Source organism: Ochotona princeps, chromosome 27 (assembly GCF_030435755.1).
Source record: "Ochotona princeps isolate mOchPri1 chromosome 27, mOchPri1.hap1, whole genome shotgun sequence".
NCBI classification, from domain to species: domain Eukaryota; kingdom Metazoa; phylum Chordata; class Mammalia; order Lagomorpha; family Ochotonidae; genus Ochotona; species Ochotona princeps.
This window is the reverse complement of record NC_080858.1, coordinates 22,460,756-22,477,180: the sequence shown is the minus strand read 5'-3', so window position 1 is coordinate 22,477,180 and position 16,425 is coordinate 22,460,756. Positions and strand designations below refer to the sequence as shown.

Here is a 16,425-nt window from a genome sequence, read left to right as displayed (position 1 = left end):
AGTCATGTCAGGGGGTTGAAGGCTCTGATTCATGCTGCGCTGGTCCTGAGGCTGGAGCCAGTGCCGGTGTGGACAGAGTGGCTCCCGGCTGTGGTTTCAGTTCTCATATTTCTTGGGGGTGCTGGTTGCCATGGCACCTCTTCTCCCCTGTTGAACCATAGGAAGTCGACCACTTGCCAGCGCTGTGCTTCTTGCTTATTGTATTTTGAGCAAGGCCTGAGACATTGTCTGAAGAAAGCAGAAAATCTCTTGTCAAACATGGCTTCAGAAATCACTTATGCTGAAGTGAAGTTCAACAATGGAACCGTGGCCTCAGGCATCCATCCAGGCTCCGCTGCAGGTAAAAACTATTTTCTTCCTTTCTCTTTTTCTTCTCTTTCTCTCTTTTTTAATGGCTGGAGTTGATTATGAGGCAAAGGATGAAGGGAAGGCTCAGAAACAAGATCGAGGCAAGTTGTCAGCTCTCATGGGGTCGTGGAAGAGTGAGCCAACTGTAGAAAAACATGAAGGGGTTAGGTAGTTATATAGTCAGTTGAAAAAAGATTTCACAATGAAGCCGGTAGCTTCAACTTTGCCGACCAGGACAGTTGAGACATGAGGAACCAGTGAGCACTGTTTGCTACGCAGAACGTGTTGTTGCTGAAAGGTTGACTTAGTCCCTTTGGGCTGGAGAGACGGAGGCCAAAAGACTAGGCAGTTTCTGTAGCCATCAGCCCAGATGCAGGATTCCCCATGGATGAATGGAGGTCTATGTCTTATTTGGAACTGCTTATCTATTTTTATCTAAAAGTATACAAGAGAAGAATACTAATTATGTGTCAGTTACGTAGGAAGGTCTGCATAATGTGTTCTTTAGAGGCTGATATACTGGCACAGGTACATACAGCTGAGCACGCTGGATCCCTGGTGGGGCTGAAGCTCAACAGGCCTCCAGGACCACCCCATCCCCGAGGTTAGGTGCCTGTAGCTGGGCTGCGTGCTGCCCTGGGGCCCACCTACTAGGTGGATGTCAGGTTTGTGAGCTCCAGGGGTGGGGGAGCCAGTGATGCTTGGGACACCTGGCCCAGGAACTTGGACTCGCTTGCAAGAACATGTCCTACTTAATGAAAAAGGCGGAGCAGTGGACACAGGCCCTGTTGTAAAAGGAGAATATGGCAGCTCATTTGGGGCTGTAGCAGAAGAACAGATTGGGACAGCAAAAATTCTCAGTGAATGGAGCCAATGGACACTGGGAGGGTGACGTCATCCTTGGATCAGTGATATTGGCAGCATTCCAGAATGATTCAAACCACTTGGACAGAACCCTCGGAATATGTACACATTGAGACTCTGGATTGATATGAGGTGGCGGTTCCTCATACCTGGGTACTGGGACATGTGGAAAGTCATGAGTGATTTCCCCCTTTGTCTCTCCCCTTCCCCAGGAATAACAAGAAGAAATGGCAAATTTGGAAGCAATGAATTCACCGAATTTTCCCTAAACTTCGATCCTTCCCACCCTGATCAACCATGTAACCATTATTAAAAAACTAAAATAAAAAAAATGAAAAAAAATAACTGATATACCAAAACTACGAAAATTGTTCTCAGTGACAGCAGCTTGTGTTTCTATGTATTTTCTAAACTTTCCACAACAAACATTATGCTTTCATCCCTATTCCTATGGATATTTTATTGTCATTTCAAATGTCATCCTCCTGGAAACTGTGTGCCATCCAAGCAAAGGAGAAACAGGAAGAGAGGCTGGAAGAGGAAATGGAGCCAACATCTGTTCATTATAACACTAACTTGGTCTTCCTTTCAGCGCCCAGACAGACGACGACTCCTCGCAAAAGTAACCCTGGTTTTCCCAAGTTCCTTGCTGCCTCTTTGCTGGCGCTGCTCCTGCTGTTGGCAATCTCGTTCCTCGTCGCGTTTATTAGTGAGTATTCCAGCGGACTTCGTCAGTAGAGGTCTCCGTTAGAAACTAGCATTTAATGATAGTCTTACCTAGAATTGTGAGGAAGGAAGGCATAATTCATGGGATTCCACTGAGGAGTTTTTATTGATTTGGCGTTAGCTGCTCTAAAAAAAGGAATAAACACAATTTGAGGAGTGCACACATTGGTGTTACAGAGTGGAATCTGTGGGGGCCTTGTATCTGTGTTAGACACTGCTCAAGCAAACGCGAACTTGTATTTAAAATTTTTTTTTTTTAATTTTTGATGACGATTACATGGCTGATCAGGGTGGGAAGGATCGAGGGTTAGGGAAAAGTGGATGAAACATTGTTTCCAAGTTTGCTATTTCTTCTTTCTGCTTCTTGGGGAAGGGCAGCGGTAAAGGGGGAAGCCTCACCCGGAATCCGCATGTCCCAGCCCCGGGGATGGGAAACCACCTGATACCAACCCAGGGTCCCAGTGTAGTGCTTCTTCCGGGGGTTTGCTCAAGCGCTTGGGATAGTTCTGAAATGCTGTCGATTTTGCCAGTGCAAGGTGATGCAGCCCTCCCGATGTCCACTGGCTGACAAGGCCGACCTCAAGCCTCCATTCACCTGGATTTTTGCTGTCATCGCTTGGCCTGGGGTAGTTGTCCAATTTGTCTGTTCTCCTTCTTCTGCTACGGTACCAAATGGGCAGCGGTATTCTGCACTGGATCAGGGGCTGCAGCCGCTGCACCCCCTCTTCACCAAGGAAGACGTGTGCTTGCAGGCGGGCTCAAGGACCCGAGTCAGGCGACCCAAGCCCTGCCATTCCCCGCCCTCAGGGCTCATGAACCCAGCACCCACCTCACCGGTGGGACCCAGCATCCACTTTGTGGGTGGGCCCAAGGACCCAAGCCAGGCAACCCAAGCCCTGCTAGATCCCCTGCCCTCAGGGCTCATGAACCTGGCACCCACCTCACAGGTGAGCACAGGAACCTGAGCCAGGTGACTTGAGCCTCACTGGTGACTTGAGCCTCACTTGATCCCCTGCTGCTGGGGCTTTCAAACCTGGCACTTACCTCATGGCCTGCCAAGGGGCCTGAGCCAGGGACTCACCAGACCCTATGCCCCGGGGCTCACAAACACAGCATACCTTTCCTCCACCCCCACCTTGCAGGTGAGCCCCAGGACCTGAGCCCTGTCAGATCCCCCGCCCCTGGGACTCACGTACCTGGCCCCGCCTGGGTCCAGGCTGGCATGACTCAGCTCACCTCAGCATCCACAGTCTTACTGAGCAACCTGGACTAGTCTAGTCTATGCCCGTTCCAGCTCCTGCTGGTGGGTGCTGCAGCCTATCCCACCCCAGCCTGATTGCTCTCCCGGCCCTAATGTGAACTGGCTGGTGTCACGGTTCAACCTGGCCCCTCCTGCACCCTGCCCTGGTTCTCAGATCTGCCAGTGGCTGTTATGTGCTGGCCAGAGTGGTCTGTCCCCAGACCTGACCCACGTGGATGCCAGCGGGTACTGTAACCTGGCACTGTCTGGGCTGCTCCTTGCCTTGCTTGTTGAGCTCTCCTATAGAGGCTGTGTCCCAGTGAAGGAGTTTCCCAAGCTCCTCTATTGGGTCTCCTCCCAGTGGCAGTTCTCATGAACACCAGTGGGTCATTGGCCCAGGTCGACTCTGTCCACCTCCTGTCCTGGCAGGAGCAGTGGCCTTGCTCAACCAGTCACACCCAGTCTGGTTCTTGTGGGTTGTTGCAGCCCAGTGCTACCTGGTCTGCACCAAGACACAGCTTTTGTGTAGTTCAGTGGGAGTCAAGACCTAGTCTGACCTATTTTACACCCAACCGGGCTCTCATGAGTACCAGTGGGGGCTGGAGTCTTACCCAGTCTGTTGCTTCCCAGACCCAGTCCACAGTTGTGCCAAAGGAGGCTATAGCCATGTCCAGCCCAGCCCACTGCCTCCAAATCCAGTTCTCATCTGCATCAGTTGGAACCCCACCCAGCTGGAGTTTCTCTGTAGCTCCCCAGCCAGGCCTGCTCCCATCCTCAGCTCTCAGGTATGCCAGTAGAGATCACAGTTCCACAAGAATGAACCTAATAAACTTGCATATTCCCACAGATTCTGCTACCAGTCTGATTCTCTCACATACTAGCAATTGTAATGGCCCATCCCAAGTCACCTGACCCCTGTTCAGACTCTCACTGGTAGGCACCTGCCTTGACTTTAGTGTGTGCCAGTGAGTTGTGCTTGGTGATGGCTGATGCTAACTACCCCAGCTCAGGTCTTGTGTGCTGGTACTTAAGCCTGACCCTCTCCCTCCAAAATACTTGGTCTCAGACCCTCGCTTACCCACGCTAACAGTGGCCTTGTTCATGGATGTCCCTCAGCAGTAATTCCTCACCTGGGCATGAACCCACAGGTCATTGCTCGCCCCCACCTGTGTGATCCCCCAGGCCCCCTGCAAAGCCACGGCTCCAAGTCCCCACAGCATGCCACCGGGTGGCCTGAGGGCTTTGCCCAGTGCTGCTGGCTCCTGGGCTGCCCAAGCAGCCGCCTGACCTGGGCAGGACAATATTCCTGCAGCAAGTCTGTGTCTTTGGATAGCATTTCTAAGATCACTACTACCTGAGCACACAGATACTTACATTTTGAAATTGGCAGGTAGACAAGAAAGATAAGGAAAGAAATATTCCAGGAAATGTTCATTCTATTCATTTCTGCTCTTCTGGAGATTATGTGAGATCTAAAAGCCAATTTAGCAAATAGGTGGATTTGTGCATATGACTTTCAGAATTTATAAAATGTATAAAATCAAGTGTATGTTTAGGGCGATTTTGTATTTATGACTTCGGTCATTCAGAAAGCAGTGTGACTGTCATCTGTATGTTAGGCTTGCCACACAAAGCCTGGCAACAGCACGGATGAATGAGCCAATTGGTAGAATATTGTGTGGTGGGTGTTATGTGCTGGCCCAGACTGCTCTTTCCCCATCAGGTGAGAGGTAGCTACAGAAGGCCAGACTCGGCTTTCTGGAAAAGTAGCATCTAGAACTGGCACGTACATTTTATGCACCAACAATGACAGACATAAGAGAGAATGGAAACATTTGGAGAAATGTTGGTATTTGTGGCTGGAACGTTGGTGCTGACTGGACAACTAAGAAGCCAGTGTTAGGAAGGGGAGATGAGTAGGACTCAGCTAAGGAGGAGCCCTGTGTGCCATCAGAAAAATGTGGAGCTTCTAAAGGTTATCTGTATCAATTATCGACCAACCTCAAACTTAGTGAGCTAAAACAACAACTAAGTATTTAGCTCATGATGGTCATTTAGAGTAGTCCGAGCTAGGGGATTAGCTGAGCCAACAAATACAGCTGAGTACCAGTAACAGGAAAGCCGGATTCCCAGGGAGGCAATGTTAGAGGGACTATTTCTGTTATCATTCATCAGGCCACCTTGGGCTTGCTCACTGGGTAGCTACAATGGACTATCCAGGTTGGAGATGACAAGGAGGCTCACAGGGTCTGCACTCCCCTCATTGTTGTAATAAATATGAAAATAAAAGAAAGCTTGAAAAAGAATAAGGAGTTGCTTCTGTACATTCTGTTGGTTAAAGCAACTGCCAAAGGCAGCTTGGATCCAAGTGGTGGAGAAGTAAGCTTTGTTTTTGAAGATGATGTAAAGTTACATTGCAAAAGGGGTATTGAGCCAGAAAGTGTATAACATTGTGGCCATTTTGCAATATGTTACAGTTCTAGTAGGGAATTGGTGTGCAATCAAATTTGATTTATAGAAATAATGCTTTATACAGGTCTAGAAAATAGCTATATGAGGACAAAACTGGAGACAAATAGAGAACCTAGAAGGCTAACTCATGATACAATTGAGAAACAGAGCCTGATCTAAAGCTTATGTTACTGAAGGATAAGAAGAAAATCCTTTGGATGGCGAAAGAGGTAGACTCAGGGAATTGGAGATATAAGAAATAAGGTGGCCAGAGAAGTAAAGAACAATTTCAAAATTGTGGGTAAACTCAGCAATTGTGACGTTTTCCAAAGAAGTAGGCAGTGTAGGATGAGTGGTAGGCTTGGGCTTGTGGAGTTTTAGGTGACTGTGAAAACCTCAGAGGGATGTGTATGGTGGGAGATGTGCTAGGTTAGATTTCAACCCAGGTCTTCGGAAGTCATTCACATACAGGAAGCAGGTGACTCCACGGGATGTCTGACATCTTTCAGGAAGGGATACAGTGTGAGAAGGGGTAGGGAAGGTATGGTATGAGAAGCATACGAAAGGGATGTTGAGAACTGCCATTTGAAAAGAGGTGGATGAATGAAGAAAAGGTTAGAAAGCAATTGCCAGGAAAGTGAGACAAAAATATGAAAGAGAAGGATCCCAAGAGTTGAGAGACAAAACGGTTGGGGTCAAGTAGTGTAAGAAGTCTAATCAGAAGATTATTGACACAGGGCCCTAAGATACACACTGATCGTGTTAGGCTACTGCCTGTCGTTCTAACAAGATTCCCGAGACTGGATGCTCTAAAAGGAACAGAGGTTTACTTGGGCAGCTGGTGCTGGAGTCGGGGAGAGCTGAGAGCCTGAGGCTGGCATCTCTTCAGCATCTGCTGAGGGCTTCAGAACACGGTGGAAGAAAAGAGACTGAGTGTGTACAGAAGGGAGACAGTGCGAGGTGGACCTGCCATCCAGCAGCCCGCTCCTGGATAACGAACACACCCTGGGAGAAAGACACTTCCTCTCTTAAAGGCTCAAGCACCTGTTAGGGACCCCACTTATCCACTCTACCACAGAGACAACCAAATCAGTCAATATGAACTTTAGGGGGGACTAAATAATAACTGACGATCAATTGCAATGTGGTTTTAGGGGAGCAGTTTAAGAAAAGCCACAATGCAGTGGTTTGAGGAACAGATGGGGGCAAGGGGAACAGAGCGAAAACTCAGTTTCTATAGACAGAGGTGGGCTAGTTTTAACTTAAAAAAATTATTTACTAATTTTCATTTGATTTGAGGGAAGGGAAGGAGAGAGACAGGGGGAGAGAATGCGAGAAAGTGAAGGAGAGAACCCAATCAGCCAAGCCAGGACCCAGAGCTCAGTCAGGTCTCCCCGCGGAGGGCAGAAACCGAAGTACTTGAGGCTTCACCTGCTGCCTTGGTGGGTGTGCATTCCCAGGGAGCTGGGTGGGAAGAAGAGTGGGGACTTGAACCAAGCACTTCAATACGAGATGGGGCATTCTTTGTGGCAACCGCACTGTTGCATCCACGCCCATCCCTGGGCTCGTTTGCAGTCGGGGGAGACGTGAAGAAGAATCAGTTAGCATGGAGAAAGCACAGAAGAGGAAGCAGCTAATGTTCTCCTGATCCATTTCGGTTTCTTTTTAAATTCCCCATTTTCCAAAGGAATGCAGAAGTAGCTAATTACATTCTGAAAGACAAACCTTAAATGGCCTGTCCCCACGGTGCAATAGCCACATGTATTTTACACGAAGTCCTGAAGCAGAAAGTGGACAGTAACTCTGATCTCGCTGTGATGGACCTATCTTGTCTACACCAACTGCTGATCTAGATTGCTGGACACGTGTGTAGTTCCGATCACAGCAGCATCAGGAATTCATTGACTAAGTGTTGAGGAAGGTTTTTCTTTCCGGTCAGGATCCATCTATTCCCGTAGTTGGGCATTTTGTTTTGTTTGTTCTGTAAACAAGTCAAGGAAACAACAAGAAAGGCTAATTAATACTACGAGGAAAGTGAGCCGTCTTTATTTTCCTTTCCAGTTTTCTTTCAAAAATATTCTCAGCTTCTTGAAGGAAAAAAGACTTTACAGGAACTAAATCACACGGCGTTGGAGTGTCTGAAAAAGAATGTTAAAGGTAAATATGAACATGCCTGCAATTCTACTGCCGACCATACACTTCCTGAGGATCCCAAGTCAGTATTTCCAAAAGATTGCTAGATGTATGAGACTAAGAAATGGAGTCTTACGGTCATTTTAAGCTACAAGTGTGTGCACAGGACCCGAAAGCTCTGCATGTGTGCTTTAATTTGACTGTGCAAGGAAACAGAAACATAGCTGTGAAAAATGCACATGCTACGTTTCAGATTTTTTTTTCAGCACTCACTTGTACATACACATATGTTGAAGCCATGTGATTGAAATGCTAATGTTTTATTCTGATTAAATATTCCATGTCTCTTGTCAAGTCAGTAGGATTCGGACATGAGGGCTCTGTTCTCATGCATGGGAAGTGAAGGAGCCAGGGCTCTAACCAGTGCCCACATGGGTACCAGTGTGGGCAGGCTGTGGCTCTCCTGTGCTGCAAGGCCCGCCTCATTTCTTTTTGGCAGTTGGCTTATGCGCATTAGGATCACTGCGTGAAGCTGCTTTCTCTAGGGGCTCTGTTGTTCAGTTGGTAATTTTTATGGATCTGTTCTCCCACCCACTGATTCCCCTGTCTCTGTCCTGTTGAGTCCATTCTCCGGACATTTCATTTTGATTACTGTGTATTTCACTTAGAAAAAAATCACTTGATTCTGTGTGTCTTGCACTTCTTGGCTGAGATTTTTCACTTCCTCCGTTATTTACAAAAAATTTGTAGCGCCTTACTGAAGCATTTTTATCATGGCCACTTCAAGGTTTTTGTTAGAAACATCCTAAATATTTTTGTTTTCATGATTGTTGATGTCTATTGGTTGTTATTTTCTATGGAATTTATGAATTTCCTAGTTCATGGTATAATGAGTCATTGCCTGTTGAACCATGAACATTTTTATATTGTGTCATTAAAGTCTGGATCTTATTTAAGCATATATTTTAGATGGTTTTAAAAAACTTTTTGAGATGATTTGTTTATTTGAAAGAGTAACAGAGAAGAGAGCGCGAGAGAAGCACAGGGAGGCAGAGCGCCTTCACACAAAGCGCATTTCCCACTGGCTGCAAACAGCCAGGAGCCTTCATCTGGGCGCCCACGTGGGTGGCAGGCTTCCCTGCAGTTTCTCCAGTCACATCAGCAGGGACCTGGATCGGGGGTGGCACCGCAGGGCCTTCAACCAGCTCTCCTGACATTGCAGGTGGCTGGTGACCTCCTGTGATGCAGTAGTGCCCCCTCCCAGGGTGACTCTCTCGGATGCCAGCGCAGCAGGAGAAAGGAAGCTTTGTGTCTTGGTTCCCTGCTGGAGGAAGAAGGCTTTCTTGGCACCAGAGGGGGAGGGGCACCTTGCGACATCCAAGAGCAGCGTGTGATTTGCCCTGTCCCCTAACTTGGATACTCCCATAACTTTTTTTTTTTAAGATTTTATTATTATTGGAAAGCCGGATATACAGAGAGGAGAGACAGAGAGGAAGATCTTCCATCCGATGTTTCACTCCCCAAGTGAGCCGCAACGGGCCGGTGCGCGCCAATCCGATGCCGGGAACCAGGAACCTAATCCCCTAACTTTTATAAGTGATTGTCTTACATTGCACTTACATGGCCTTCTTTCCGTTACAGAGAAAGCCTGGAGCTGCTGCCCAAAGAACTGGAAGCCATTTACTTCCAGCTGCTATCTGATTTCCTCGGACTCCAGATCTTGGAATGAGAGTCAGAGCTACTGCTCTGCCATGGCCGCCCACCTGCTGGTGATCAACAGCAAGGAGGAGGAGGTACTTGCTATCAGAGTGTGTCTCAGGTTGAGAAAAGTTTCCAAGAAAAACCCCCGACCCTTAAGCGGCGGTGCTCAGAGGCGCTGAAGTGGCCGCGAACCCTTGCAGTTCTGACAGTGTGGGGACAGAGGCGCGAGCCACTTTCCATACAGTCTGGTTGAATTTGGATGAGACTTTCATGCAGTCAAGTGCACCTGTAGTTTTACAAGAGAGCGGAGAGCGGCTTGTGCAATATTTTAAAGATGAATCCTGGAAGAATTATACATGTAAGAGTATCAGCTCCTCTTGGTCCTGCTGACTACTGATTTTTTGGGGAATGATTTCTGGTAATATCAGTGGTTTGTGGGTTTTACTTTTTAGTTATTTTTTCTTTTAATATTGTTTATATGATTGAGAGGGATGCATGCCCATGTGGGCCTCTGATGAAGATGGGGAGGGTCAAGTTTGAAGGAAGGCGAGTTGGCTCATGTTTCAGTCTTTTTCTTCCCCCTCCTGTGTCCACACAGAAGGGGAGGAGGGGCTCACCCCTTGCTGTCAAGCCATATCAACACCCAGGGATGGGGCTGGTCATTCGATGATGCCCTAGAGATCCCCAAGTGGGGACCAGTGTTTCGAGCGGGTTACTTGAGTGGTTTTGATAGTGCTGACAAGTTGTTGGTTTCATTGCTCCAGGGTAGAGAAAACCTTTGCAAGGTCTGTGGGTGGAGAAAGAGTACCTCAGTGCAGCTGCTACCCAGGAATGTGTTGTCAAGCTTGGCCAGGAGAATTGTTCAGCCCGTTCTGCTTTCTATCTTCTGATGAAGCTAGATGAAGTGGCCATCACGTTCCCTATGTGCGTCTGTGTATGCCTTTCACTGCATAGGCATCAGCAACTGAGGAGGCCCAAACCCAGTACATGTGCTCCACGCATGGACTGTACATGCTGTAGTTTTCCCTGTGGTCAGGATCTGAGTCCAGTGATCTAGCTGGGGGGTGCTCCAGAAAACCCTGCCTGGGGTAACCTCAGACTTTGCTCCTGCTTCACCAGTGGGAGCTACGGCCTAGCAGGGGAGTTTCCCAAGTTCCCCAACTGGGCCTGTTCCCAGTCCTGGAACCTGTGTTTACTGTTGCATGCTGCTGTTCAGACTGACATGGCTGGCCCCAGTCCTGGCACTCACTGTTGGGTACTGCAGCCTGGCCTGGTCGGCCCACCCCAGTCTGGTTCTCACCAATGGGTGCTGCACAGCTTGGCCCATGGCTAGATTCAACTGTTATGTGACCAACCAGGTGCTGCAGCTAGCCTGGCTAGTCCCACACTGATTCTGGCTTCTTGTATTTTTTAATTTATTTTTATTGGAAAGTCAGAGATACAGAGAGGAGGAAATACAGAGAAGAAGACCTTCCACTCCCCAAGTGGCCGCAATGGCTGGTACTGAGCCAATCTGAAGCCAGGAGCCAAAAGCCTCTTCTGGGTCTCCCAGGTGGGTACAGGGTCCCAGGGTCTTGAGCCATCCTCCACTGCTTTCCCAGGCTACAAACTGGGAGCTGGATGGGAAGTGGGACCACCAGGACGTGATCTGGTGGCCATGTAGTATCCTGGTGCATGCAAGATGCAGACTTTAGTCACTAGGCTACTGCACTGGGCCCACACTCTGGCTCTTGCATGCACCAATTGATACTGGAGCCAAACCCAGTTTGATCCACCCTCAGGTCCAGCCCACATGCAAAGGTGCTCCAGTCTTTACCAGGCTGGTTCACCCACAGCCCCAGCGCTTGCATCCAGCAGTGGGAGATGTGGCTCATAGGGGAGTTTCCAGAGTTGCTCTAACCAGGCCTGTTCCTAGCCCTGGGTCTTGTGTATGCTGGTGGGTGCTGGATCTCCCTGGCCTGGTCCATTGACAGTTTTAGCTCTCAGTGGCGGATATTGCTAGCCAGTCCAGTTGGGGCTTGGCATATACCCTGTCCTGGTTCTCATGTGTGCCAGTGGATGCTAAAACAGCCCAGCTTGGTCTAGCCCCGCACCTGGCCTACACAAATGCTGACTGCCGCAGCCCTGCCCGGCCCGGCCCTCCCCAGCCCTGGCTCCAGTACTTCCCAGTGAGAGCTAACAGGGGAGCTCCTCAAGTTTTCCTACCAGACCTACTCCCAGTCCTGGATCTCACACATGCCAGCGAGGACAGTGGACTTGCTTGGCATGGTCGTGCCCTCAGCCTTGCCTGTGCCAGAGGATGCTATGGCCTGGCCCTAACCAGCCTCCTCCCAGCTCCAGCCCCCATGCATGCCAGGTGGGTTCCTGTCAGGTGAGTTCAGTGATTCAACCTGACTCAGTCCATCACCCCCTAGTTCTCCGCATAAACTGGTGGGTGCTATAGTCCTACAGAGGCGAGTCCATAATTCACCCTACAGACTCTGCCCCTAAGTCTGGGTCTCTTGCATTCTGGTAGTTGCTGTGGTCTAGGCTGATGTGGTTGTACCCTGCCTGGATACTCATGGATGGGTACTGCGGTCTAGCCCAGCCAGGCATGTCCCTCAACTCCAGTTTTTGCATGCACCAATGGGTGGGTGATGTTATTTAGCCCAGCCCAGGTCTCCCACGTGGGCTGATGCATTGGTCTGACCCCAATGTGACCTCTGGTTTTTCCCACTCTATCTCAACTCCCTTGCCTACCTGCAAATGCAGTGACTTGTCTTGGCAGACCCCAAAAATCATCCCTTCCCTGTCAAACCTGCCCTCAGCTGCTCCCACTCCAATACATCCCCAGACTCCTTCCCCAGGCAATCTGCAGCCCCCCAACCTGGGACTCAGGGCAGTGTGCCTGGCCTGGAGTCTCCCAGTTTCCCCATTTATGTTAGAAAATAAAAAGAAAAAAGAAAGGGTTCAATGTGATAGCTCAATGGCTAAGTCACCTTGCAAGTACGGGGATCCCTTATGGGCACTGGTTTGTGTCCTGGCTGCTCCATTTTCTATCTTATTCCCTGCTTGTGGCCTGGGAAAGCAGTCAAGAACAGCCCAAAGCCTTGGGACCCTGCATCTGTGTGGGAGACCTCAAAGAAACTCCTGGCTCCTGGCTCAGCTCAGCTCTGGCTTTTGCGGCCACTTGGGGAGTGAACCAACAGATGGAAGATCTTTCTCTCTGTAAAATTTGACTTTCCAATAAAAAAATTAATTAATTAAAAAAAAAAAAGAAAGAGAAAAGAAACCACCATAGTTTGTACAACGTTTTGAAATGAATTAGCACTTTCGAATCTGCTTCTTTGACAGCCAATGTGGTGGTATTTTTTAAGCCAACACAAATAGTAAGAATCAATGTTTTCAAACCTCCGTATCTGAAGTCATACAAGCTGTTAAAATTACTGCTGCCAAGTGCATACCTGTTTCTTCAGCTGTATTTTCTGATATTTAGAATTTTAAAATATCCGTTAAGCAGATTTTATAGACTGTTGTGTGTTCACTCCCTATGTTTGATGATACATGATGGTGTGTGAACTGGGTGCTTGGGATTTAAAAATAGTATTCCCATAAAAAATCAGAGGGCCATGGCCCCTTTCTTTTTTTTCCTTCAGGATTTCATCATCACAAATCTGCAAAATTATCTGGGTTACTATGTGGGACTGTCAGATCCAGAGGGTTGGAGACGTTGGCAGTGGATTGATGAGACACCATATGATGAAAACGTCACGTGAGTAGAGCAAGGAGTCCTGGGTCCTGGGTCATGCCTTGGCTGTCAGTGTGCTAGCTGTCAGCTGGGAAGTGGAAGTTGCTCACTCTGCCTTTCACCCTTGGGCACTGGGTTAAATCATTTTATCTTCTTGAAATGCTTGTTAGACACACATAATTATTTTCTCTTCTTTCAGATGAGAAAATTGAGTTTGGATGATTCATCTAGGTCATCCAGTAATGCCAGCAATGCCTCCCACACCCAGATTCTACTGTGTTTTCTTAAAACATTTATTTTCCCTACAACCTACTCAGAATTGGAACTCCACATAGATCTGTAACCCCTTTACCTTTGTAATAAATATTAAAATAAACAATCAAGATTCGGGAGGCACACACACACACACATACACACACACACACACACACAGACATGAGAGTTCTCCCATCCTGTACTTCACTCCTTAGACAACCATCACTTCATCCAAGTCTCCCATGTGTGTGTCAGGAACTCAAGCACCTTAGGCCATTTTCCACTGCTTTCCCAGGTACGTTAGTAGGGAGCTGGATTGGAAGTGGAGCAGGTGGGACTTGCACTGGTGTTCATATGGGATGCTGGTGTCACAGGTGTTGGCTTAATCCACTGTGCCACAGCTTTGGCCCTGGGTTGAACTCTGAATCCAGGCAGAAACCTCATCATTTGAATCAGTACAACAGCCTCCTACCGTCTACATTAGCAGAAAACTGGAGTCAGAGCCAGAGAGGAGAATTATATCCAAGGCACTCTAATACAGGAGACAGGATCCTTAAACAGCATTGTAACTGCTCTGCCAAAAGCCTGCTCAGACTCTACTAGGTCTTAACTATTGCACATGTTTGAATATAGTAACACTTCATGTTAGTTAAGACCATAGCAATTATTAGCATGAATTACTTTTGATAAAAAGTATGCTGTATTTTAAGTCATATTCCATTTATGAATTCTTTTAAAATGCCAATGTTTCAGTATATTATTGTCTTTTTGATTTTTTTTTGCATCTATGATGAGAAGCACAGAGTAATACCAGGGATAAGCAGAAGATTACAGTTTTTAACTAGTTCCTCAGATTCCAAAAGCAGTATGGTAAAAAATGACATGATTATATTGATAGTTGGTGCCAGGGTGAAATCTGTCTGTCTGTAAGGAAGCTCTACGGGTTGACCTCCAAGACTAGGACATGGTGATGAATAATTGGAAGACAGCCCCTGAGAAGGCAAAGGAATGCAGAGGATGTGGGCTCTATTTTCAAGGCAAGTGCTAGAAATGCGGGGAGAGGAAAAACTATACACACAGTAGGAAAGCTTGGGTTGAGCACCTGACCCTGATTTCCACAGGTTCAGCACCAGCTCCCTGCTGTCTTACCACCTCTCATCCTCTTCACAACACTGCCTGAAGGCACATCTTTATTCTTTCTCTTCCCTTTAGATTCTGGCATAAGGGCGAACCCAACGACCGGAACGAACGTTGCGTTATGTTAAATTTTCGTTATCTTCTAAATGCATGGGGCTGGAATGATGTCCAGTGTGCTCAGAGTCAAATGTCAATTTGTGAGATGGAGGAGATCTACTTATGAACTAACGTTGTCCATGGATGTGTGGTTGGATTCACACTCGGCATGACAGAGCCAGCTGTGCTTACTTATGTGTAAGGAATGTTTATCATGTTTTATGCACTTGGTCAGTTATTTTTTTTCTTTTTCAAATACATTTTATTATTGTTGTTATTATTTTATAATACAGTTTCATATTCCGTTATCCCCTCCTCAGTTCCCTCCCCCCCACCTAGTTCCTCTCTATCATTACTAACATATAGTTCTTCATACTCAGTCATATGTCCGTCATTGTGGGCATGGACAATGGCAGAGAGTCCAGAATCCTATTGTCAAGATATAGTAAACAGTTTCATTGTAAGTCCATCTTTGTCTGGAAGCAGAAATGCATACCACACTACATCCTCACATCTGAATGTTAGTCTCCATTTCACAGCTACTGTACATCCCCTTAAATGAAAAGTCAGGATTCAAAATCAATAATGGAAAGAAAAGAAGAAATTTACAATGCCACGAAGTTAAATGACATGTTACTAGATATGACAGTCTCCATTACACAGCACGTGGTCAGTTATTCTGTTCAGCAGAGAATGGATCAAGACACTGCTTTCCTGACTCATTAGGAAACATTTATTGAGCGTTTTCCATATGCCAGAGACTCTGATGGAGACTCTTTGTTTGCAGACATGGAGAGAGTGTGGGTCCAGGTCCCCATGTCTGTTTGCTTGCTAAGGGGTGTGATTTGCTGGTGGAATGATACGATGGGACTCTTCCCCCCGTCTCACCTTTCCTTTTCTCCTCCCAGCTTCGTTGATGTAGAGTTGACAAATAAAATCATATACATTTAAAGTGTACTAAGTGATTATTTGATATACTTGTGTATTTCATGAAGTGATCATCAAATGAACTGACACATCCATTACATTCCATAGGTGCCACCCTTTTGGTATACGGTGAGACTGTGAAGTGTACTTTCTATGCAAACTGAAGGGACACAATAGGAAGTTAGTTGCTAGTTGTACTCACCAAATAGATCCTAGCAGTTTTGGACCTTTGGCCAACATCTTCCCATTTCTGCCATCCCAAGCCTTGGGCGATCATTTTTCTACTCTGGGCTTCTGTGAGAGTGACTCTTGGATTCACATACGAATGGAATAATGAAGTGTTCCTCAATCCCTGAATTACGTCACTTACCCTTATCTGTTCCTACATTGACAAATACTTCGATTGCTTTCATTTTTTTCACTATTGTGCGTAGCACTGCCATGGACATGGGAGTGTAGATGTGTCTTGGAGCTAGTGGTTTTATGTTCTTCAGCTCTATACTCAGAGGTTGGGTTACTGGATATTGCAGTCTTATTTTCAGACACAAGGACTATTCCAATTTCCTTTCACACCAGGAGTAGACAAGAATTGCTTTTATCCACATTCTTGAAAATAGCCACCGTAACAGGTATGAAATGATGTATCATTCTCATTTTCATTAACAATTGTCTGATGATTATCGTATTAAGCTCTTTTTCACTGATCTATTGGGAATTTGTATATCTTCTCTGGAGAGAGAAAATGTCTTTTCAGATCTGCTGTTTGTTTTTAAATCAGGTTCTTCTATATATGAAGAGAACAAAATGTATGTATTTTGTA

General features: G+C 46.9%; 1 protein-coding gene across 1 annotated transcript; it reads left to right on the top strand.

Moving 5' to 3' along the window:
• LOC101521273 (C-type lectin domain family 4 member A) lies at positions 1-14,916 on the top strand. The gene is made up of 6 exons (XM_004596414.2): positions 1-340; positions 1,805-1,921; positions 7,691-7,786; positions 9,404-9,555; positions 13,099-13,214; positions 14,658-14,916. The coding sequence occupies exons 1-6, from the start codon at positions 259-261 to the stop codon at positions 14,803-14,805; spliced, it is 711 nt and encodes a 236-aa protein (XP_004596471.2). The 5' UTR covers positions 1-258; the 3' UTR covers positions 14,806-14,916.
• The last annotated feature ends 1,509 nt before the right edge of the window (positions 14,917-16,425 follow it).